The sequence below is a fragment of the Macrobrachium rosenbergii genome, chromosome 54, assembly GCF_040412425.1.
Source record: "Macrobrachium rosenbergii isolate ZJJX-2024 chromosome 54, ASM4041242v1, whole genome shotgun sequence".
Taxonomy (NCBI): Eukaryota; Metazoa; Arthropoda; class Malacostraca; order Decapoda; family Palaemonidae; genus Macrobrachium; species Macrobrachium rosenbergii.
In genome coordinates, this window is record NC_089794.1 from 35,112,071 (window position 1) to 35,136,514 (window position 24,444).

The window sequence follows — 24,444 nt, forward strand, 5'->3', positions numbered from 1 at the left end:
ATTAATTATAACACTGTGTAATTATCCAAAAATGTAAACTTGAGAGTCAATATGATTACAGTACTGAAAAAGCTCTTTGATATGATGAAGCTATTTTGCATATTTTTTCAAACTGATTACTGTATAGTGCAGTTTAAAACTCCATAATAACAGATTCACTCTAGAAAAGACTTACTCCAGCATTCTATGAACATACTCCTAATTGGCAGATCTGAACCCATTTACTGGTGGAAAATAGTTGGTGACTACATGTACTAGGAGATGATAGCTGGTTAGTGTAATGCTTGAAGCTGTACCTAGGCCTTTCAACTTTTGAAACTTCATCCAAAAATTTTTCTTTTTAAGATGTTTCTGCATTGCTCACTTTGGACTACGGGCATCATGCACCCAGGGCTTCATTTTCCGATAACAAGCGACCACTAAGGGATGTTACACTAACAGCCACAACAGAAAAAATGGAATGTGAAACATTCCAAGTCAGTGCTCTGGTAAGTAAAAAGAAATGGAAGGGTATGCATAGCTACAAAATACTGATATATATAAAAATAGGTACCAAAAATGATTGGTGATTTATGAATATTTGGCTATAAAGCCAAGCACTGTGGCACTTTCAGCCAGTCAGCATTTAAGGCAATGGAAAGAGGTAGTTAAAGTGGTTAGCAGCAAGCTAGAAGATAGGAAGCAGGAATGGAGGCACATAAAAGATTAAAAAGTGGGTGCAATTACAGTCTGAAGGGACACTGCAAACAACCTTCATTATTGCCTACGCTGCACCAAATGAAGTGCACCAATGGCACTAAACTCCCCAACCCCGCCACGAGGGAACAATACCGTACTGTATAGATAAAAATGAGAACAGGATAGCGGTTCTATAATGGGTAATCACCTAAAAATAAATGCAATGAAAGTAACATATACCCTTCTTCAAGCATAAAATTAAAAATTTAGTTAATAAAAATTAAAATATCAAAATATCTAAGTTCATTACTTGGAACTTTTACTTTATGTTTGTGTTAAGCCTTACAAACTGAATTTACTATACGAGCAGCATATTTCATGAAACAAATCAAATTTTTAAACTAATCATGATGTTTCATAGAAATAATTGTTTCATAAGCTCATGAACATTTCTGAATAGAGTTTAATTCTGGATAAAACCTTTAAAAATCAAGTTTAATTCTGGGTAAAAACTTCAGTGTATTTTTCACACAAAGCATCAGTCAGCCTCTGAGGGTTACGCACTCTGATCCAGAAATTCATGTAACCAAGTGTCTGAAAAAATAATCATCGTTGTCTCCAGTGCCATGTGACGCAAAGCTTCTGTGAAATTCTGTCCCTCGTGTCTTTCCTGCACTTATCTTCCACAAATCTCCAGCCTCCAGTCTCATAGTTCTCATCAAAATATGTCTGGGTCTTCCTACTCTCCAGATGTCCTCAGGAGCCCAGCTGATGATCATATAATATTTTCCCCAGGGTAGTGCAAAGGAAATATCCAAGCCATCTCTATTGACCCTTCATCATTACCTCATGTACATATGGAACTTGTGTAATCATCCTTGTAGTACCTTTTCCCACTCTATCCTGCCATCTGACTCATAATATTTTTTCTTGAAGCCCTATTGGCAAATTAACAAAATCTTTCAGACTGTTTCATGATCATCCTATGATCCATGTCCATATAGCAATACAGATCATACTAGATTAATGTACAATCTTACATCTCTGTGTAATTCTAGTCCACTGGATTTCCAAGTCTTATTCAGCCTGCCCATTGTTTGATTTACCTTTTTAGTATTTCTCTACATTCCAACTCAAGAGGACCTGTACTGGATGTAATTGTTCCTGAATATTGGAAAGATTCAACCCCATTAATCCTTTCTCCATCTAGTGTTACAGTACTGTATTCCCTTTGCATATACCACGCCGTCATTACATACTATTTTTTCTTAGACTTATCCTGTCTCTTAGTTATACTATATGATGATTCTGTTAGGCAGGTTTTGTGAATCTTGTGATATTTTGTTGACCAAAGTAGCATCAGCATATTCTAAAACAGCTAAGCATTTATAGTTGCTTCACTCTAAACCTTCCATCTCTAGCCACTTCCATCATGATAAACAAAACAAGAAAGGAAAACAGCAATGGAGACACAATATCTCATCATCAAAAGAACCAGTTACATCATAAAAGGAACCCCAGCCCCTACTACAAGAACAAAAAATCTAAAATCTGGACCACCAAACATCATTGAATAGATTGCTTTCATATTTTAGTCCATGTGCCTCATGTTCAATTTTTGTGCCCCTAGGCTAATGCAAAAGTTGAAGTACTGTATATAATGCACAAATTTTTTAACAAATACTATAATCCTGCTAAAACCTGGCTTGATTTTTTTCTTAAAATAAATATCTGTAAAAAAGTGTATGGAGCTGTCAGTACTGTTTTGACAACTCTCTGCTAATACTGCAAATCCATAACCTTATCAACATTTTCTTTTCATTACCCTAGTCAAACAACGTGGATCCAACACGGCCCATCGCAGTGAACTTTGAATACAGAATTCCCGATGCTCCTGGACGCCAACTGTGTGAGTACAATTTTACAATCAAGTCTATACACATCAGCAGCATCTAACTTTTTCCTAAATTTTTTAACTTGGTTCTTTTCGAGAGTCAGGCTCATTAATATAATTCATATTTCTCTGATTTGAACTGCTTTGTCCATCTCTGATTCTTAACTGGAAACTCTTCCCCATTTTTGTACATTCATTATTCTAAAACAGGTGACAGTGCTGCTTGATACTGTTCACTGAGAAAAAGAAGGTACTGTACCTGTAATTAGTCCTTAGGCAAGAGGAGGTGACACAGACTGTGGTCTGATGTGTAGATGATTTAGTTCTTTTGGGAGATTTCCTTCAGTTGAGGATTATTCATAGTGTTTTGAACTTTATGACAAATCCTTGTTGAGCTTACTTGGCCTCCAGAAAACAGATCTGAGCTCATATATTTATCCAAGGATCAGAGTGCTTTGAGATGACTCAGTCATATACAGTAGGCCAATAATGATGACAGGGTGATGAAAAGATTATACAATTCGTTAATGGAAAAAGGAGATGATTATACAATTCGTTAATGGAAAAAGGAGAAGAAAACTTGCAGAGAGAGAGAGAGAGAGAGAGAGAGAGAGAGAGAGATGGATGTGCAGCGTGAACCCATCAAAGGGCTAAAAGTTTTGTACATCAAGACAATCAAAACAAGGCATATTTCCTGATAAATAACCACTGGAATCATATTGAGAGTTGGAGAAGTTTTTCAGACAGTTTAATAATATAGCTGTGCTCAATGTCTTTCATTTATTCAAAAGCTAAAAAATTTCAGCCATTTGAAATCTTGCATTAATTCCTCAATCCCTGACCTTCACTCAAAAGCATCATTAATGTCAGCAATTCAGAAATTTACCTCTTCGCTTAATCATTTCAGACTTCCTGCCATTCACATCACAAAATGACATCTCTGCCCATCTTTCCTTCATCATCCAGACCTTGCTAAACCAATCATGATGCTGCTGTTCCCATCATAATACTGTAATACAAATCATTTGATGTCCCTAAAACTTCCTAGGTCCACAACAAATTCAGCTTTCAAAAGTCAAAATCTGTGATTTGACTGATGGATGACTTACACCCTGAAGCGAGGCTACATCTATCATAATCATCTATGTACAGTACTGGTATTCACTAATCGATGTTCTCTTACTTTGGAATTAAAAACATCAAAACTTAATCCTTCATCAGACTTTTCAGCATCACTTGATTCCTACTCACTCTATTAAAGGCTTAAAACTCAATCAGTAAACACTCAGGTTGTAAATATAACAAATGTTTTTCACTAAAAAATACACATACAGTACCTCTCAATTCAAACTCAGTAGAAATACTGTACTTTTGATCATTTTCATCTGAATTATGGGCTTAGTCACAATTCATGCAATGTTGGCATTCATAATACTGGTACTTCTTGTTTTCAGATCAACCCAAGACTGACAACACTGAACCACAGAGCTTCACCTACCACATTCGTATTTTAACTGACTGTGGAGACAATGGAAATAACATATGCGAGACTGACTTGCACGTTGGAGCTAAATTCACAAACCTCAGGCAAGAGAAATCTAATTTTCAAGTGTCATACATTTTGTCCTTAAACACCACTACAGTAATCTCTCTCACAAAAAAAAAAAAAAAGCCTTCTTCAAAATATACTTTCAGATTTTTCGACCTTAAGTTCTACTATATCATCTACTGCTATGTATGTATGAGTATATAACATGTATATGAAAAAGCCTATTTCTGATAGACAATAACACTGATGACACCATCCTGAACATTACAGTGAATAATAATACTGAAGCATGAAACCAACAGTCATTTTGTTACTCAGATCTGTTAAAAGCTTTACAGAGAACTTCCAGGAGGCTGTTCAAAAACAAATAGAACAGAAACTTAATTTCTCATTGTTTTTAATCATTATTTTTTCAGGGAAGATGAATACCTAGTGATTGGAATCAAGCAACCTGAACTGGAGATTTCCATCAGCAACTCAGGAGAGTCGGTATTTCTGCCAAACGTCTCCATCAGTGTACCAAAACCTTTTCTCCTATTCAAGCCCACTTCCCACAGCTGTGAATTTGCCAGCAAAGGCGACAGATCACACCTTGTTTGCCAGCTCAAAAACCCAATTCAGAAGGAAAATCAGGTCAGTAACTTCAAGTGCACTACAGGTTTTCAATCTAAAGGCTGACTAGTAGTTAAATGGCTTTATGCAGCCCAGGCCTGGAAAAGAAAAGGAGGGACAAGTGGCAGACTCAGTTATTTATACAGTGAGTAGATTACAGATGCACCCACAAAAAATTAGGAAGACAATTCTGTAGCTTGGCAGTAACATAAATATTCCCATAGTACCATTTTCTGAGTGTCAGGATACCACAAACCTGTTACTGCTCTCAATCTCCTGCAGCTATACTTGTTCATTCCAGGAAAACTATGATGATTATTTGGTAGGCCAGTCTCGTTTGTTACTGGAATTAGCCATACAAATCTAAACCCTTGGACCTCTCATCTTATTATGAATTAATAGTAAAGACCCCCCAAACAAGTAACCTCTAAAATGTCACTGTCCATGAGGAAAAATTAGTGAACCCATATGTCATTTTTCATTACAAAACAAACTAATATATACTCAACAGATATTTAGGTGCATAATCAGAGGCTTAACCTTACACAAACTGACTACAGTAAACATTATCATTCATGCTAATACCTATCACACCATGTTAAGACCTGACAGTCATGGAAAAATAGTTCAAATTTCAAGTACATACAGTACAAACCCTTATCTGAATATAAATTTGACATTAAACCAGTGAAACTAATAAAAGAATGAGACCGGGTCAATAGCTGGGTTAGCCATTCCTGGGACATCCTTGAGAGTGGCTCACAGATCATCAGTCCATTTTTGGGTTTCTTGGAGGGGATCCTGGCTAACAGCCCTTAAATTTCATACTAGAATTAACAGCTGACAAGCCACACTTTCCTGGCTAACAGCCCTTAAATTTCATACTAGAATTAACAGCTGACAAGCCACACTTTTAAAATGGACTTATGTTATAGAATTTAGCCTCCATAAGTTACAGTATACAGTATCTGAATTAAAATGATGCCTCTGAGGAGGGTTCCAGAAATATGAAAAAATATTATGTAATGGCAGTTTGGTAATATATACCTTAATTAAAGCTCTTTGCTCTATTTCAATCATTCTTTATTCATAATAGCCTTATATTTCCATTTTAGTTTTCTGTAAAAGAAAACTGTTGTGCCGGCTTTGCCTGTCCATCCGCACTTTATTCTGTCTGCCCTCAATCTTAAAAACTACTAAGGCTAGAAGGCTGCAAATTGGTTTGTTGATCATCCCCCCTCAAATCATCAAACATACCAAACTGCAGCCCTCTAGCCTCAGTAGTTTTTATTTTATTTAAGGTTAAAGTTAGCCATAATCATGCTTCTAGCAACAACATAGATAGGCCACCACCGGGCCATGGTTCATACAGCATTATAACAAGACCACCGAAAGATAGATCTGTTTTCGGTGGTCTTGATTATATGCTGTCGCGATGGTACAGAAAACTCGATTGCCCCGAAGAAACTTCAGCACATTTTTTACTTGTTTGTTTTTGTTCTTGTTCCTTTCTTAACAAAATTGAAATAAAGGCAATTTTTCTAATCAGCATCCTTGCCCTCAACTTTTGTCTTGATTTTCCTCCTTTGCTCAAAATAGATTCACATTCTCTTAAATGGTTACTGTTATAATTCACTCAGTATTCCACTGACCAGAACAAGCAAGTTCTGAGCTGGCTTTATACTGTATACCCTCCAGGAAACCATTTTTCCTATTTGTGATGTCAACAACCACTACAATGCTTCATTTCAAGACTGTTTCTTTCACCACAACACTAAAATATGAAATTCTGTCTCAGCTTCAGTCTTATTACATACCTTCTTTCAAGGTCAAAGACATTTTTTGGTTAGATCTCATTCTTTTCCCTTTTCCCTTCTAGTACTTAATTTTTCCTTCATGTCTGGTATAAGGAAAAGCACTATGTTGTATCTTCCCTCGCCCTCCTCTGACATATTACATTAAGCCTTTGTTTGACAACTCTGTATGGCTTCAATCATTTAACTCAAAGCAAAATATTTTCTTGCCAGGATACCGTATCAGTTATAATTGACCCAAGCCAGGTAACAGATGCCATATCATCAACATCGCTGACAGTTAATGTGGAGGCAGCAGGAAAAGGAGTGGAACAGGACGCACGGGATAATCACCACAGTTCAAAAATTCAGCTGTTAGCAGATGCTAAGCTGAAACTCCAAGGGTAAATATTTACAAACTAAGAAGAATCCCAATACTAAGCACAAATATTCAAAGATCTAGGTGATAGCACCAAACACTACAGTCGATATATTCTTCTAAAACACAGCATATGTACTGGATAACTGCTGTACTAAAATCATTTACACCTACATCACGAGTGACGTACAGCAATTTTTGATGTACATTCCATGTGGTGACTGCATCTTCATATATTTGTTTTCAAACACTTCTAAGCCTTTTTAGCCGATATTGCATCCCTTGCACTACTAGACTTATAGAGTCGTCAGATCTTGAGAGGCCCTTCTTACAAGTCTGCTTGTTCTTTTACGATGGCATTCCCCTGACTAATAAATACATTAAGCATAAAAGTACAAAGGAATAAATATGCACTTAATCGTTGCACACAGCTTAACTACTCACAGTTTGCAATTAAGTGTAATCATACAAAGTGAAGCACTTGTAACTAGAGCATAGCATTATTATTATTAGTATAAAGTAATTCATGAGCACAGGTACACAAAAGCTTTCACAGCAAGAATGGGTTATCTTTATGACTTGCCTTCAAATTCACAATTTACATCACTTAAGCATAATGAATCATGATCATATACATAATTACTGTACAACTTGCATTTTACCGAGATCATTCAGCCATTTTAAGTCTAATACATTAAGCTGAACGAATGTGTACATACTGGGATTGGCACCCCATAAAATAGGTTAAAATTTAACCCAAAAGCCATTTTTTTAATTTCCTATCTCAGAGTGTGTAACCCAACTGATGCCTAACCAGAAATTAAACTAATACAAAGCTTTTGTTATGGTAAAAAACTAAAATTTTTCTTGGTATGCAGTATCACTGCCACAGCTGCGGTTAAGCCCCCCTCCCAAGCCCTTGATATAGCAGCTAAATATGTATATGTACACAAATTATCTAGATTATAGAAAGATAAAGTTGTAGTATGAGAATTTTGCCTAACAGTGTAAGAGATGACAGGGGTACCTATAGGCCACAGCAAGATACCAGGTGCTGAATTAACAATTACACATAATCACACTTTAACTCATATAAACCTTTATTCTTAAATCACTGTCTTTAAAAATGATCTCCTCCAATACTGACTGGCCAATTTTGATAATGAAAAAAATAATAATTTCCAACAACAGGTCTACAAAGGGACAAATATGCTTTTCTGGACTGCCACATGAAAAGAGATGAGACTATGAGGAACCAATAAAACAGGATATAAAAGTCAAAGGGCAACACAGTTGAGGGAAAACAAGGAACTCCACTACAGTACAATCCTTTTATACCCTCTATGGTGGGATGTCCGAGACACACAGTAATGGAAGTATCTTGGGAGCATGTGATAGGTGTGTTAAAGTGAAACACACCTACTTGAACTGAGCTTTTAGATGGGAGGGGGGGATAAGTGGAGATTTGTGAAAGCAAAAGCACATGAAAGATGTGTGATGGAACCCTTTGCCTTACATGGGACTGGAAGCAACGATGATGTCCTGTTGTAAGTCCAGTTCACCGTATAATCTCAAAAGTGGCAGTTGTTTTGTAATGTACACACCATCTGCTTCTTTTATATCTTATAAAAAGGTTTTAATCTAGCTTCAAATTTCAATAACATACAGAAATAGCTATTGCATAAGCTTTTTATTCCTCAACAAACTTTCTAGTCATTTTATGTTCATAGGTATTCACGCGATGAGCAAATCCTCTACCATCGGCTAGATGAGGACACAATCGACACAAACAAACCTACAGCATCTTTCACTCACTATTACTCGGTAAGTTTAGAAAATTACAGAAGTAAAGCTTTTCTAATACAAACTCTTTGACAAATTGTATGGATCTATACGATGAATAGCAAACACTGGACCTATACACTACTGTACTCACTAAATTTACAGTAAGTTCTTTACTTTTCACTGCAGGTAAGTATAAGATATACAGTCTTTTACTACACTTACTCTAAAGTGTCCACTATGTTCAACATCTGAAGAGGGCAGAAGGCTAATGATTGCACCAGATATTACCTACGCATCAAACAATACATAATGCTAGAAACCTTAACCTTGCTACAAGTCCCTCATACTGTATGTGCTTTTAACAACTGTAGCAACTACCATAGTTAAAAGTACTGTACAATATATTTGGATATGCACCTTTGCCAAGCAATATTGTATGACTAGCATAGCAAAAGAATTTAATTCAGTATTCTAATTTAGCATTCAGTGTCAAAATCTGAACAGAGCGATTTAAGTACCAAAAAGTTCTTTTTATGCAAAAGCCAATAAGACAGGAACATTATCACAAATTCTGGCTGGGTCAAGGTGAGAGATGAGGAGACAAGAAAATCACTGGTGCTAGAATGCAAAGGAAGCAATGTACCTGCCAGTTTAAAGAGAAAAGTTACAAATACTTAATACAGTAATAGGATATTTTTTGTTTTATTACTTTCAGCTGCTGAAGTCGGGGCCAACTCCGCTAAAAAGAGTTGAACTTTATATTGAAATCCCGGTAAACCTTACTGGATATGAGAGCTTCATAACATTATACACCCCAGAGGTATGCATAATGGTAAAACAAAGTGATAGCTATGGATTTACTTTGTCATTTGAATAAACTTGTTACATAGACTTCTTAGTAGACATTCAATTCACTTCGCAGTAAAACTTACTAAGCATTATCTCTCCACTGTGAACTGTACCTATTTTATAGCATTTGTAAATATTAAATACCAAAAAGCTTTTAAACCATTGTAAACAATATCTAGCAACCTGACTGAGACTGCCTTTATATAAAATTTTAAGACTCTTCAATCAAGGTAAATAATCACAAATAAACCATGGCATTCATTTCTGATTTGAATTTTCAGACAAATTTCATGGACCAACCTTTCTCTTGCAATATCAAAGGTGCAACTCCAACAACAGAAAAATTAGGAAATGGTGAGCAGACCAGTGACACAGATACCATCTTGCCAAGTGGTGAAGAACTTTCTGTAGCCACAGAAGTAAAGAAAAGTGCCCGGGCCGTGCTGTTTGAGTAAGTATAAGATTGTAACCGCTCCTATATTCACTCTTGGAGCCGTATGATCAACAAATGAGAAAAAAAAAATGGCTTTGCCTGACTCCCATCTGGAGCTAGTCTTCTCAAACCATAGCCTATCATTGCAACTACATGACCTACCTTGTGCAAAGATACAGAGAGTCAAAATCAATATAACTGGCTTTGCCCGACTCCCATCTGGAGCTAGTCTTCTCAAACCATAGCCTATCATTGCAACTACATGACTTACCTTGTGCAAAGATACACAGAGTCAAAATCAATATAACATAAAGAATCAGCAGATGCAAGAACAAATTAGCTCTGTAGTATGAATGTACTCTAATAAAAAAAAAAATTACTTCAAATATCCATCATATTACAGCAAACGAAAAACCATAGTCTAGGTTGTCACTGTACCAATATTATTGTTCAGTCAGCATGACATATCACCACACACTACAAATCAGGTAACTATACATAGCTAACCATAGAGTATTGTGTTAATCATATCAAATAAATTAGAAACAACACAAAGGTAAAATCAAGATACATACTACAAACAAGTAAAAAATGTGCTAAAGTTTCTTTGGTGCAGTCGAGTTTTCTATATAGCATACAATCAAGGCCATCAAAAATAGATCTCTCTTTTGGTGGACTCAGTAAAATGCTGTATAAGCCCTGGCCCATCAAACTTTTACCACACACCAGTGGTGGCCTGTCCTATATCACTGCCAGATGCACGATTAAGTGGAACTTTAACTTTAAATAAAATAAAAGCTACTGAGGCTAGAGGGCTGCAATTTGGTATGTTTGATGATTGGAGGGTGGATGAGCATCATGCCGATTTGCAGCCCTCTAGCCTCAGTAGTTTTTAAGATCTGAGGGCCGACAGACAGACAAAGCCATCTCAATACTTTTTTTTACAGAAAACTAAAAATGCTCCTATGTTCTATTGCATGACGTCTATCACAAACCTAAAAACCTAAGTATAAATTAGCATGTCCAAATACAATTATCCTTAATGTAAAAATGCTTTAAGTCTTTTCTTCCTTATTTGGAATATTGTTCTCCAGTGTGGTCTTCCAGTGCTGACTCTCATCTGAAGCTCATGGATGGAGTTATGTCATCAGTCTACATATTTTCTAGCTGACTGGTGGGACAAAACTGGCAGGCTACCTTTCTCATCCAGCCTATGGATTAAGATGTCAACATGATGTTTAGGCCTACAATCAGAGTGAAGAGCTTGACTCAATTCCTTGGTATTAGCTATGACAGGATAATGAAGGAGTAATAGAGAAGCTTCATTATCAAGGACGTGATTGACTTCAACTACAACTGGGCTGCAACATACAACCCAACTCCGGTATCAAGGCAACTGAGCCTCTGCTAATAACATTTTCTGGAAATTTCCTCACTGCAAGACAAGTTTTGAATTGAAGGCAGAAGAATTTTAAAAGACTAGTCTAACCAAAGGCCTCCCCTTATAGTACCACCCATTTACCATACCTTTCACTTTATATGTCCTCCTGAGTTCATTCCTGCTGGACACAATCCATCAAGGGACTGTGTTCTCCCTGTTAGCTGAGAAATGGCATCACTCCATGGCCACACCTCCAATTACAGAGGGATGAACAAGTTAAGATGGTCTTCTCTCACACTAACAGAGGGGCTTCCTCCTCCACCCTATCTTATTGCAGTCAGTGGACTGCAAAACCTGGTGAGGGATCTAGTCTGAAGGTGACAAAAGAATGATGTCTGATCTTGATTCGTTCTTACAGCAGCCCTCCGTGGTATGAACTTCTTGACACCAAGCTTCATTCCTTCCTAGGTCTAGGAAGGTCTAGCACTTGTCCTTACGGACTGGACATTTCAACTTAAACCTTGTTTTTCAGTATACCATTAGCTTTGCTGATACTCGACTGATGTTCAACTTTGACACAAGGAACAACCAGGACACAATGATCTGGCATAAGGCTGCACCATTAGTTCTAGCCAAGATGACAAAAAACCTGAAAAAAGAAGTTGGATCATCTGTGTAATCTACTACAGAATCTGGGCATTAAGATCTGCTGGAAGAAACCTGACCTGGTATCAGCCAAGAAAACCATGTACCTGGGGATGGTGGTTAACATTTTGACTATGTTACTTAGTCCTTTAGCATAAAGAGCCCTTCTGTAGTACTCGGAAACTTATGGCAATAGCAAGCCTCCCTTAAGTGTTTGGTCTTCAGTGAGTCAGTTGTTATTGCAATGCCAGGATCAGTTGACCAACACTCTAGATATTATCACTACCCCTTGGACTATTCCAGCATTCATGCCCACTCATGCTCATGACCTTTTCCTATATTCTATGCAAGTCAGCTGTCACAGCCTCAAGAGGACTCGGTACTTAAGCAGCTAGTGTTTGGATCTTGTTCTGTTACTGTATCAGTGGAATACTCAAACCTCCAAATCATAGTATTCTGGCTAATGCAGTTTTCCATTATGTGTTGGAAGGCATTTCAAGGGGGTTAAGTTGACCCTGTAAGGAGTATATGTGCATGAGACCAGAGCCCTTACATCTTCCATGTTTTAAAGGGGAACATGTAAATTACATACTTCATGAACACAAGTAGTGTACTGTACATGTTGTTAAGCAATCTTTACCACTTTTCACCTTGTGATGTTACATCATCTTTCCTCTGAAGACATAATCTTTGGAGGGTTTGGGCAGCTACTTCTCAGCTGTACTTTATTTGTGGTATCAAATATATGAAGCACAAAAACACCTACCTTACTCTGGGTGTTTGACTATCCTAAGTATCCCTTAATGTACTGGACAGTTGGTTCCTGACCTACTGTGTCCCAAGTTTTACACTAATTCCGCTGAGTCCTCACAAAGGTAGGGACATTTTAAAAGCTAAACCTCGCATTTTTATAGTGATTTGAGTACACAATGACTAATGGGCTTGGTATGAATAAATTACATTCTTATTTTTGTATTAGAATGAGCTGAGCCTTTGCTGCAATCTGATGGTCAACAGGGGTATATGCACAAACAGTTACTCACAGATCTACCAGTACTTTTCAATCTTTAAGACTTCAGAGTAGGCATTATGATAGATAGGTTTCTATTAAAAAAATCCTATGTTATATTATACTTAATTTTATTTATCTTAACTTGCAAAAGGTACTAAGTTAGCTTTCTTGGTTTTTGCTGGTAAGACTCATGAATCAGTGAACTTTCCTTTAATGGATACATACATACATGGTTGGAGCTGCATGATTATGACCACTGCACATATCTATAAAATTCTATTGAAATATGTAAATGAATAACCAAACTTTCTTCTGATGTCTAACAGGCCAAATGATGAAGCTGCTATACTCCAAAACTCTTCTTCCAACACACCACAAGTATTTTCCTGTGCAAACAGTGATGTATCATGTGCTCAAGTAAGATGCCTCATTAATTCCTGGCCAGGAGGGACCAGATCTGCAAGTTTTTCTATAAGAATGGAGGTTAACTTTGGAACTGTAGGTAAGACATTTAAAGTAGAAGACATGATAATATGGGAAATATTAGATGCCTAAAATACTTAAAAATTACACATAAGACCAATAAAGTTTGTAAACTCATTTTTCCTTTTATGTACTGTCTTCTACTCTGTATCAGTATATATACAGTACAGTACCTACTTTTTTTAAGATGAACACAATTTACAGTTACAAAATTTACTTAAAAATAACTTTATTACTAACATAACTGTACTACTAACTTTAAAGACTTTTTCCATAACTTAAAACAAAAATGATAGATGAATTTTCAGCTTGATTTGGGGTGAGATTCAATTTTCTCCATTTTCCAGTTTGCTTACCATTAACCTCTTTCTCCTATTCCACAATTACAGCTCGTCATATGTCAGCACAAGTGGGTGCCATTGTTATGAGCAGTGCCAAGGCTTCAATCATTTCTTTGAACCCAACTTTGGCCTTCAGGGGAAACAAGTAAGTATTTTACATAACTGATTTTTTGACACAAACAAGCACAATCTCCAAGAACATTTTTTTAGCACAAAGGAGGAATATCAACAGACACAACACTAAGAATACAGGCAAAACAGATTATAGTGACAAACTACTAATTTCGTGCAAATAAACGAAAAGTGGCTGAATTGCGTAAATTTTGAAAAGTACAGTAATCAGATCCTTATCAAGTACAGCATTTAAGACTAACTGCCTTAGCACCTAACACCATGCCCCTGAGAAACTTTTTTGTTTGGACAGTTACCGTGTTTGAGACTGTCACCCAAGGTTTTCAGGATTTGCACACTCACTATGACACTGAACATATTCCAGCACAAATTCGAGTTCCTTTGTAATGACCTAAACATTCTGGCTAACCGCTTGACTCTCATTCTCAGTTGTTGCAAAACCATTTCTTAAGTTTATTTTCATCTGACATTTCTGTTTGTTTTGGCAAAGGTGCACAAGCAGAACCATGTTTCACTCTGTACTTTTATTATGCACCAGCAGCTTTAGTACAAAGTCCTCTAAAATTTCCTGAAAACTATACAATGTGTATTACCCACTCAGAAATATCTTGCTTTCCTACAAGATTTCTTTTTCCCTTTATGTCAACTAAGGCTCCGTCAGGGCTAATCTAAAAAAAAAAAAGTGTCAGGCACAATATTTTGCTGTATGCCTTGTTTAGTTTCCATGCCTTTCACTGAAATTTTTAAGCCAGGTAACCTTGACAGTATTAATAGAACTGGATATTAAGAGAAATTAATTACTTAAAGAAAAATGATATTTTAATGATAAAATAAAGTTTGTTCATACTTACCTGGCAGATATATATACAGCTGTATTTCTCCGAAATCCGACAGAATTTCAAAACTTGCGGCACACGCAGTGGCCAGGTGGTTAGTACTCATTCCCCGCTGCTGGGTGGCGGGAATCGGGAACCATTCCATTTTCTATTCAGATTTTCTAGTGCCACTGTCTCCTGAGGGGAGGTGGGTGGGCACTATAATTATATATATCTGCCAGGTAAGTATGAACAAACTTTATTTTATCATTAAAATATCATTTTGTTCATGAAACTTACCTGTCAGATATATATATAACTGAATCCCACCATTGGAGGTGGGAAGAGACAGAATAGGATTTAGGAAACAAAAAGATGTAGGCGATTGACGCCTTGGTTCCTTACCTGTTAGCATAGCTGACTTCGAGGTTACTGTCACCCAAGCCTGCTTCTGCTTTACTAGATTCTCCAGCAAGGTAGGGACCTATAAAGCTGGTGAGATCTAGATGACCTGTCCACGGGGCGAGACCACAATGGGACTAGATCATATGACCATACTGAGAGGGAGAAAGAGCAACAACCAACCACCTGACCGAGCCTAACTAAGCCAATGAACCTAATATAGGCTAAAGATTGGGACGTCCACATCGGTGGCCACCCAACAACCGAAATACAAAAACCAAGATTAAAAATACCACCTAACCCCTAAAGGATAGGATGAGTATTGCCCTCTTCTCCCAACATTGTGTCTGCGGAAACGTATGGTCCCAGCGAAGAACAGTCTTCAAAAGTTGACTTCACATCTCGTAAGTAATGCGAAGCGAAAACTGAATTACTCCATGCCAGAAGGTGGTACCCAGAAGATCGTTAAGAGACATATTCTTCTGGAAAGCCACCGAAGTCGCGATGGCTCTCACTTCGTGAGCTTTCACTTTCAGAAGCCTCATGTCCTCTTCTTGGCAGGAAGAATGAGCCTCTTTGATGGTACTTCTTAAAAAGAATGACAGAGCATTCTTGGACATAGGTAAGTCAGGTCTTCTAACCGAACACCACAGATTGTCCGACGGGCCTCGGCTTTCTTTCGTCCTGGCTAAGTAGAATTTGAGAGCCCTGACAGGGCACAAGACTCTCTCTGATTCTTGTCCAAGAATCTCCAATCAAACCTTTGATTTCAAACGTCTTGGGCCACGGGTTTGAAGGATTTTCATTTTTGGCAAGAAAAAAATGGACTTAGGAGCAAACGGCATTAGGACCCCTAAAGCCAATGTGTGCTTGCTAATAGCCTGAACTTCACTAACCCTCTTAGCTGTCGCCAGAGGTTAGGAAAACTGCCTTTCTAGTCACGTTCTTGAGAGAAGCAGAAGACATAGGTTCAAAAGGACTTGACATAAGAAATTTTAGGACCACATCTAGGTTCCAAGGAGTCATGGGCCTAGGAACCTTAACAGTTTCAAAGGATCTCAAGAGATCGTGGAGATCCTTGTTGTCGGCTAAGTCAAGGCCTCTGTGTCTGAAGACTGCCGACAGCATACTTCTATAGCCTTTAATGGTAGAGACTGCCAGTTTTCTTTCTCCCTGAGATGTAGAAGGAAGTCCGCTATTTGGGGCACAGAGGTCGTGGTCGAGGAAATCCGCTGCTCTTGCACCATCTCCTAAAATTGGCCCACTTCGATTGATAGACTGAAATAGAAGAGGGTCTCTGGCACTGGCGATAGCCTTTGCCACTGCTCTCGAAAACCCCTCGCTCTTGCCAACTTCGAGATAGTCTGAACGCAGTTAGACTCAGAGCGGGAGGTTTTGTGGAATCTTAGAAATGGGGCTGCCTGAGAAGATCTACTCTCAGGGGAGTGTCCTTGGGAAGTCCACAAGGAAGGTCATGACCTCTGTGAACCAATCCGCTGCTGGCCAAAAAGGGGGCTATTAAAGTCATCCTTGTTCCTTCCGACGCTGAGAATTTCTGATCACTTCTCCCAGGATCTTGAAGGGAGGAAAAGCGTAAAGATCTAGGCCTTTCCAGTCCCAGAGGAGGCATCTACTGCTAAGGCTCCTGGATCTAAGACAGGGGAGCAATAAAGAGGAAGCCTCTTTGTTCTGGACGTCGCAAAAAGAGGTCTACTAGGGGACGTCCCCATAACTTCCACAGATCCAGACAAACCTCCTCGTGAAGGGTCCATTCTGTCGGCAGAAGTTGATGCTGCCGACTGAGAAGGTCCACGGATATTCTCCCTCCCCGCGATGAACCTTGTGAGAATCGTGATCCCCGAGCATGAGTCCAAAGCAGGATCTCCTTTGCCAAGTGAACAGGGAACGGGAGCGAGTACCCCCTGCTTCTTGAGGTAAGCTAAGGCTGTGGTGTTGTCGGAATTCACCTGAACAACTCGGCCTGACACTTGATCCTCGAAGAATTGGAGGGCCAGATGATAGCTCTAATTCTTTGAGATTGATGTGCCAGGACACCTGTTCCCCTCTCCAGGTGCCTGACACTTCTTCCCCTCCTAGTGTTGCTCCCCATCCTTCCCTGGACGCGTCGGAAAACAACACTAGGTCGGGGCTCTGAAGACGTAAGAGAAACCCCTCCTGCCAGTAACAAGGGGTCGAGCCACCACCTCAGGTGAGTCTTGACAGACGGAAAGATCTTCAAGGTCTCTTCCAGGTCCTCCTTGTTCATCCAGTTCTCCGCTAGGAAAAACTGGAGCGGCCTGAGATGAAGTCTTCCCAGGAAACAAACTTCTCCAGCGAGGAAATGGTCCCCAGCAAACTCATCCATTCCCTCACCGAGCATGTTTCCTTCCCAGGAGAGACGAAACTTTTTCAAGCAATGTTGTTGACGTTCTAGGGATGGATACGCTCGAAAAACCACTGAATCCATCTGAATCCCCAGATAGACGATGGACTGAGTCGGGATCAGATGGGACTTTTCTTTGTTGACTAGAAGTCCCAGGGACTTCGTCAACTCCAATGTCGAAAATAGGTCCTCCAGACACTGAGCTTGGGAAGAAGCTCGAATGAGCCAATCGTCCAGGTAAAGCGAACGCCGGATCCCCGCCAAGTGAAGCCACCTTGCCACATTTCTCATGATCACTGTGAATATCATGGGAGCTGTGCTGAGACCAAAGCAAAGAGCTCTGAATTGGAAGACTCTTCCCCCCAGTACAAACCTCAGGTACTGTCTTGACTGAGGATGTATGGGAACGTGGAAGTAAGCATCTTGTAAGTCCAGAGAGACCATCCAATCTCCTGGTCTTAGCGCTCCGAGAACAGATTGTGACGTTTCCATCTTGAACTTCTCTTTGACAATGAAGCGGTTCAGTCTGCTTACGTCCAGTACCGGTCTCCACCCACCCGACTGTTTCGGGACTAAGAACAGTCGGTTGTAGAACCCTGGAGAGGATAGATCCTGAACTGGCTCCACAGCTCTTTTTACGAGCATCTGCTCCAAAAGATCTAAAAGGATCTGTTGTTTTTCCCAATGGTAGGAGGGCGACAGATCCTTGGGTGACGTACAAAGGGGTGGCGAATCGAGAAAGGGGATCTTGTAACCTTTCTCTAGAACTTCAGAGGACCAGGAGTCCGCTCCTTTTGCTCTCCAGGCTCCAAAATAAAGAAGCCTGGCTCCCACAGGTGTCTGGAGGTTGATGATCACTTTTTGCCCCTGGGCTTAGATGGGGCTGCTCCTCTGGAAAAACCTCTCCCTCGTGGAGTCGATTTCGAGGAAGAAGCTCCTCCACGAAAGGGCTGTTTCTTCTTGGAGGAAAGAACTGACAACGAGACGTAGAAGGGACTGAAGGACGTCTAGACGAATGGGCCAATAGGTCCTGCGTTGCCTTCTCCTTAAGACTGGAAGCAAGATCCTTGATTAAAGGCTGGGGGAAGAGATGGCTCGACAAAGGGGCAAACAATAATTCAGCCCTTTGTGACGGCGAAACTGACTTGGAGGTGAAATTGCAGTACAAGGCCCTCTTCTTCAAAAGACCTGTACAAAAATGGGAAGCCAGTTCCTCAGAGCCATCCCTGACGGCCTTATCCATGCAATTCAAAACACTGGATAGCTCCCCAGGCTGATCGAGTCGGGCTTCTAAGCTTGAGATCTAAAGCACCCAAGCACCAGTCTAAGAAATTGAAAACTTCCATAGAACGGAAGAGTCCCTTCAGATGATGGTCCGTCTCGGACATAGTCCACGAAACCTTAGCAGTCGCAGCAGGAGGGACCTCCTGGAAGAGTCGACAAGGCTGGCGAAAATCTCCTTGAGACGAAGAAGGAACTCTTGACCGACGTCCTCACCTGTCTCATACCACATGCCTGCCTTGCCGCAAAGCTTAGACGGAGGAAGGGCAAAAGAAGTCTTGCCTTGGGTCTTCCGTTCCTCCATCCAGGCGTTAACCTTCTTGAAGGCCTTCTTCGTAGCCAGTGAAGAAGTCATCTTCACAAACCCCGGCGTTCTCCTCGTCTTGGGAAGAGGCAAGCTGCGAAGGAGGAGAGAGAGGAGCCGAGGGTTTAAACTTGTCACCGAATAAGTCCTTAAGAAGACCGGTTAACACCTGGTAGTCGGAAGACGAGGAAGCAGAGGTTGATCAAAACCTGCAGGCTCAGAATCGCCAGAGACTTCTCCTTCATGAAAGGGCGAACCACGAGAATCACAAACAGCTTTCGGGGAACGAAGGCCTTGAGGTCCGATACGGAAGAGGGATCTACTTTTCCCTGCAGGATCAGAATGCTCTGGAGCGTCCCGGCGAGCGACTAAAGAGGCGTCCTGGCGAGCGTCCTGGCGAGCGTCCTGGCGAGCGTCCTGGCGAGCGTCCTGAAGAGCATCCGATCGGGAGCCCAACCTAGCGTCATGCTGAGCGTCCTGCCGAACGTCCTGTGCAGCAGCGAGAGAAGCGTCCTGACGAGCAGCTAAAGAAGAGTCCTGGATAGCTGCTTGCGGCTCGTGAAGATGATGACGAATGGTCACGAAAAACGCCACTCGTGAGCTGTGAGGACGACAGGGCGAAGAAGCAGGAGATGGAGACGAAGAAAAGGAGCAGGAGACGGGGACTTCCTGGACTTCTTAATGGGAAGCCTCAAGTCCTTGCGACGACGTGGTTCTGATTCCTTCTCGGCCAGAAGAGAGCCAACTGACGCTGCATATCTCGTAAGATACTCTTGGAAGGAGAGGTCTCAAATCCAGGAGGAGAGGAGAACCCTGACGGGAAGAAGAGGGGCGAGGGGACGTCTTCTTCTTCCTCACAGGAGCAAGAACAGCTCTCTCCTTAGAGCGACTGGGGCGCTCACAAACGTCCTCCTCTGACGACGTCCGGGTCCTCTTCTGTGGCGGAAAGCCAGCAAAATCCCGCACAGACGGAGAAAACTGACGTGAAGCGTCCATCTCTAAAACTCCTCTTCAGTGGGCGAGAGTCCATTCGAGAAATTCCAACCCCTACGAGGGAGGACGCCTCGGAGGACGAAAAGCAGTCCTTGAGGATACGAGCCGAAGCACGATCCTTGGCAGCCTGGGAAGTGACAACAGGAACTGCCGAAGGGACGCCAGATCGGTGGGAAGCCCCGTAACCCTCTTCCCCACGAGTGGACGGCTTTCGACATGCCTTCTCCTGAGTCCTGGGAGTCTGACAGAGGTCCAGGCCTAGAAGCATTATGGGGCCGATCTGACGCCCCCCACGACACTAGGGGGAACACTACACTGCACAGCACTTTGAAGCGAAGACACTTTGTTTTCTAGAGCACGGATGGTGTTTAATCATGATCTCCGTCAGGGCCAAACCCCGCAGACACAACCTCAGGGCCCGAAGGCAAAACCACAGGGACAGGTACAACAATGTCTACATTGGGGTTATCAGGTGAAGAAATAGAACCCTGACTCTTACACACACTCCTGGAGGAAGACCTCCTGATCCTGTCACGCTCTAACTTACGAACATAGGAATCATACAATTTCCAGCTCGCATCAGACAAAGGCTCACACTCTTTGCAGCGATCATTGATCAAACATACATGCCCCTACACCTCATGCAAACCGAGTGAGGGTCTACAATTAAACATTGACCTTCGGTAGCCTCACCTTGCACTCACTCACACAACATACTCGAAAGCTAGCAGAACTAGTACCAGACATCATTCAAAGAGCAGTCAAAAGCAAAATCATAAACAGTCCACAAAAAGCGTATGCCAATCCACAAAGTCCAAAGTCAAAAACCAAAAGTCAATAGAATACTCAAGTGGAAAACTATGCAAGTTAACGAAATCCAGAGGCGGAGGTACTGTAAACAGATGTTAACAGTACCGGCGACAGAGAAAATCTGAATAGAAAATGGGAATGGTTCCCGATTCCCGCCACCCAGCGGCGGGAATGAGTACTAACCCACCTGGCCACACTGCGTATCATCAGCCACCTTCAAGTTTTGAAATTCTGTCGGATTTCGGAGAAATACAGCTGTATATATATCTGACAGGTAAGTTTCATGAACAAAATTAATATTTCATATCAACACCTTATTTATAACAACCAACAATCATATACTTCAAATGTCCAGATGAATCAGCAAACCCTATGCATTGCTGGACATCAGAGCCACACAAATTGACAGATTTATTCTTTTGTGTTATTTGAACTATGAACTGTGAGGACAGACAATCTACCAGCATGTGTATTCATTATACTGTATATGCATTAGATGTACAGTAGTGATGCTAGGAAGTCTAGAAAGCCTATAAGAGAACTAGAGCAGGCTAGGAAAGCCTCTCTTGTATGGAAGGACACAAGTATGTGGACATAAAAGAAACTTAACGGAGTTTCACAAATGGAATACAGTACAATCTTACAGACCAATCACAGACAGCAATCATTGTACGATGCATAGCAAAGAGGCCATCTGTGCAACTGCCAATATCCTTGCAATAACAAATATGTCATCCAAAAAAAATTAGCATTGTGATGATGCCTCATCATCACAAGACCCACATCCTAACAGTATTTGGCCACTCAGACTAAAATCTTACGCAAAACCACACCACACATACCACTGTCACCCACTCAACATGGCTACAGACCACACCACTCCACAACAACGCTACTCACCAACCTTACACAAAAAATACAAGATGGCATTAACTCCAGACGCCCACCACAAAGAACACTGCTAATCACAATAGACATAAGTAAAGCCTTTGACGCCATCTCTAGACCACTTCTCATCAACAAAGTTTACAACACCACACTACACAACAACAAAAAAAAAAATGGCTCGCCAATTACTTAACAGACAGACAAGCATTTGTACACTACAATGGCGAGTCATCCAAAATCAGAAACTTCCCAACGACGGTGTCCCACAAGGCTCCGTCCTAAGCCCAACACTTTTTAACCTATTCATGCATGACATACCAACACCACCTAACAACATATACATCTCCTCATATGCAGACGATCTAACAATCATATCAATACATGCAGACAAAAACGTATGCTCCACACAAGTACAGACTTACATAACACAACTTGAAAACTGGCTCACACAAAACAGATTACAGGTAGCACCAACAAAATCCACAAGTACACTACTCACTAGTCACAACAAAGAACATCAGTACAGACCCACAGCAACGCTGAACAACACCACAATTCCACACACACACGAAACAAAAATCCTAGGAGTCACATACAACACTTCAGTGTCATTTGCTCCACATGTCAGTAACATCATCAAGAAATGCAGACCTAGACTAAATGCACTAAGATCACTAACAGGCACAACATTTGGACAACAAAAGAAACGCTCATCACAGTATACAAACAATACATCCGCTCCATAATAAACTACGCCAGCCCAGCCTGGCACCCTGCCATATCAACACACAACTAAACAAACTACATATAATACAAAACACAGCTCTGAGAATCATCAATGGCAGTACACAATCCACACCAATAGAACACTTACACGCCAAAACCAAGATTCTCACCATCAGGCAACACTTAGACATGAGAGGCACACAATTCTTGGCATCGGTCATAAATAACACAAACAGCCCATGCTATTACCTTCACGACCACCCTCCAACACACAGGCAAATAGTGAATACACCACACAGACACTATACAGATATCTTGAATTCTATACCACCACCCACAAACAGCACACAAAACAAAAAAGCACATCCATACTCACCTCACCAGACAAGCACTTAATAACCTTCCCAACAACAAAATACTAGGCACCCCCACCCAACATAAGCAGTACAAAACACAGCTCTCAAGATTGGAGAGTACACCTGACTCGACTTCGCTGTGGTCATCACCAATCACTAAACACCTACAAACACCGCATAGACAACACCCAAACAGACATATGTCCACTCTGCCAAGTTAGTCCCCACACAATTACACATCTCTTAGTAGATTGCCCTAACTTGGCAGCCCTTAGACAACAACACAACATCCACACTACCACACAGTTATGGTCAGATCCAGTAAGCGTGGTGTCCTTCTTCTTGTGATGCAGGCTTCCTGGCATAACAGAGTCTGGGGAACCACAACAACAACAACAACAACTCAGACTAAATCACCCAACTCACTTCATTATGCAGGCATACAATGTACCCTCATGCGCTCCAAACCATAAAACTGGGGTTTTAACAATAAAGAAAGAGTAGAAAAAGCTGCTCTTTCATTTGGTTAAGGAAACAACTTTTACCCACTGGGACTAGCAGACTAAAGGCTTTACAATTCTTGAACAAAATCTCTACATACCTAAATAATGAGACAAAAAATGGAATTACACATCCAGTGAGCCACAATAAGTACACCCCCTAAAGATAAATTCTTGAAAACTAAACGATGAACAGTACCCATCACCTGTACATCATAAACACTGACCTTCAGCAAAGGTAAAAAGTTGGTGTTAAGGTTCCTGTGAGCTAACATACCAAACGGCAAATAAAAAATGACAGAGTACTCTTAGACACAGATTATTCAATACCTTGGCCCTACAAAATGATTATCATTGCCTCTGATAGGCTTTAATCTAAGTACATTCTGATTGTGTTTACATAGCATAAAAGTGCCTTCTCCTCATCATCACCCCTTAATGAGGTCAAGTTTGGTATCTTAAAAACCATGATAAGGGATACAGACTTAAAATTATTCCTAGCTCTAAACAAGCGCAAGAACAAGAGAATAGCATCCCCATTGTAAAAGCCAACATTCCACAAAAACTCTTGTTAATTCACTTACTCTTTTTTGCAGTTGCCATAGCTACCAAGAAGAGAGTTTTCATAGTGGAGTGCTTCAAAGTGGCCATTTCTAAAGGCTAAACAGGCTCTGCAGACAAAACCACATGAAGGTTCCAAGAAAGAGGCTGATACAGCATTCAAGGCATTTCGATCTCAAAAGACCTAAAGAGGTCTGGGTCATTAGTATTGTTTAGTTGAGCATTTAGTAAAACTTAAGAAAACAATGATCTATATCTCTAATAGTTGGGACTGATAGATTTTTTAGAGTACTGTATCCTAAGAAAAAGAAAACTTGATTAAGTTGACTATGGAGATACGGGCACAGGACATACCCTGACTGACACCAAGAGAGATAGGCTGTCCACTACCTTTGATAAAACATAGTGGCTGAATCTCTACTGAACTTGAGGATAGAACATTACCTAGACGCTTTAGGA

At 40.5% G+C, this 24,444-nt stretch overlaps 1 protein-coding gene across 1 annotated transcript in view; it reads left to right on the plus strand.

Moving 5' to 3' along the window:
- The window catches only part of LOC136834964 (integrin alpha-V-like), a 45,422-nt gene that overhangs the window by 15,552 nt on the left and 5,426 nt on the right, over window positions 1–24,444 (plus strand). Inside the window, exons 6-15 of the mRNA XM_067097904.1 lie at window positions 346–488; window positions 2,509–2,587; window positions 4,027–4,159; window positions 4,538–4,754; window positions 6,761–6,930; window positions 8,636–8,729; window positions 9,406–9,510; window positions 9,821–9,990; window positions 13,337–13,512; window positions 13,883–13,979. Coding sequence (XP_066954005.1) covers window positions 346–488; window positions 2,509–2,587; window positions 4,027–4,159; window positions 4,538–4,754; window positions 6,761–6,930; window positions 8,636–8,729; window positions 9,406–9,510; window positions 9,821–9,990; window positions 13,337–13,512; window positions 13,883–13,979 — 1,384 coding nt within the window. The remainder of the gene's footprint in view (window positions 1–345; window positions 489–2,508; window positions 2,588–4,026; window positions 4,160–4,537; window positions 4,755–6,760; window positions 6,931–8,635; window positions 8,730–9,405; window positions 9,511–9,820; window positions 9,991–13,336; window positions 13,513–13,882; window positions 13,980–24,444) is intronic.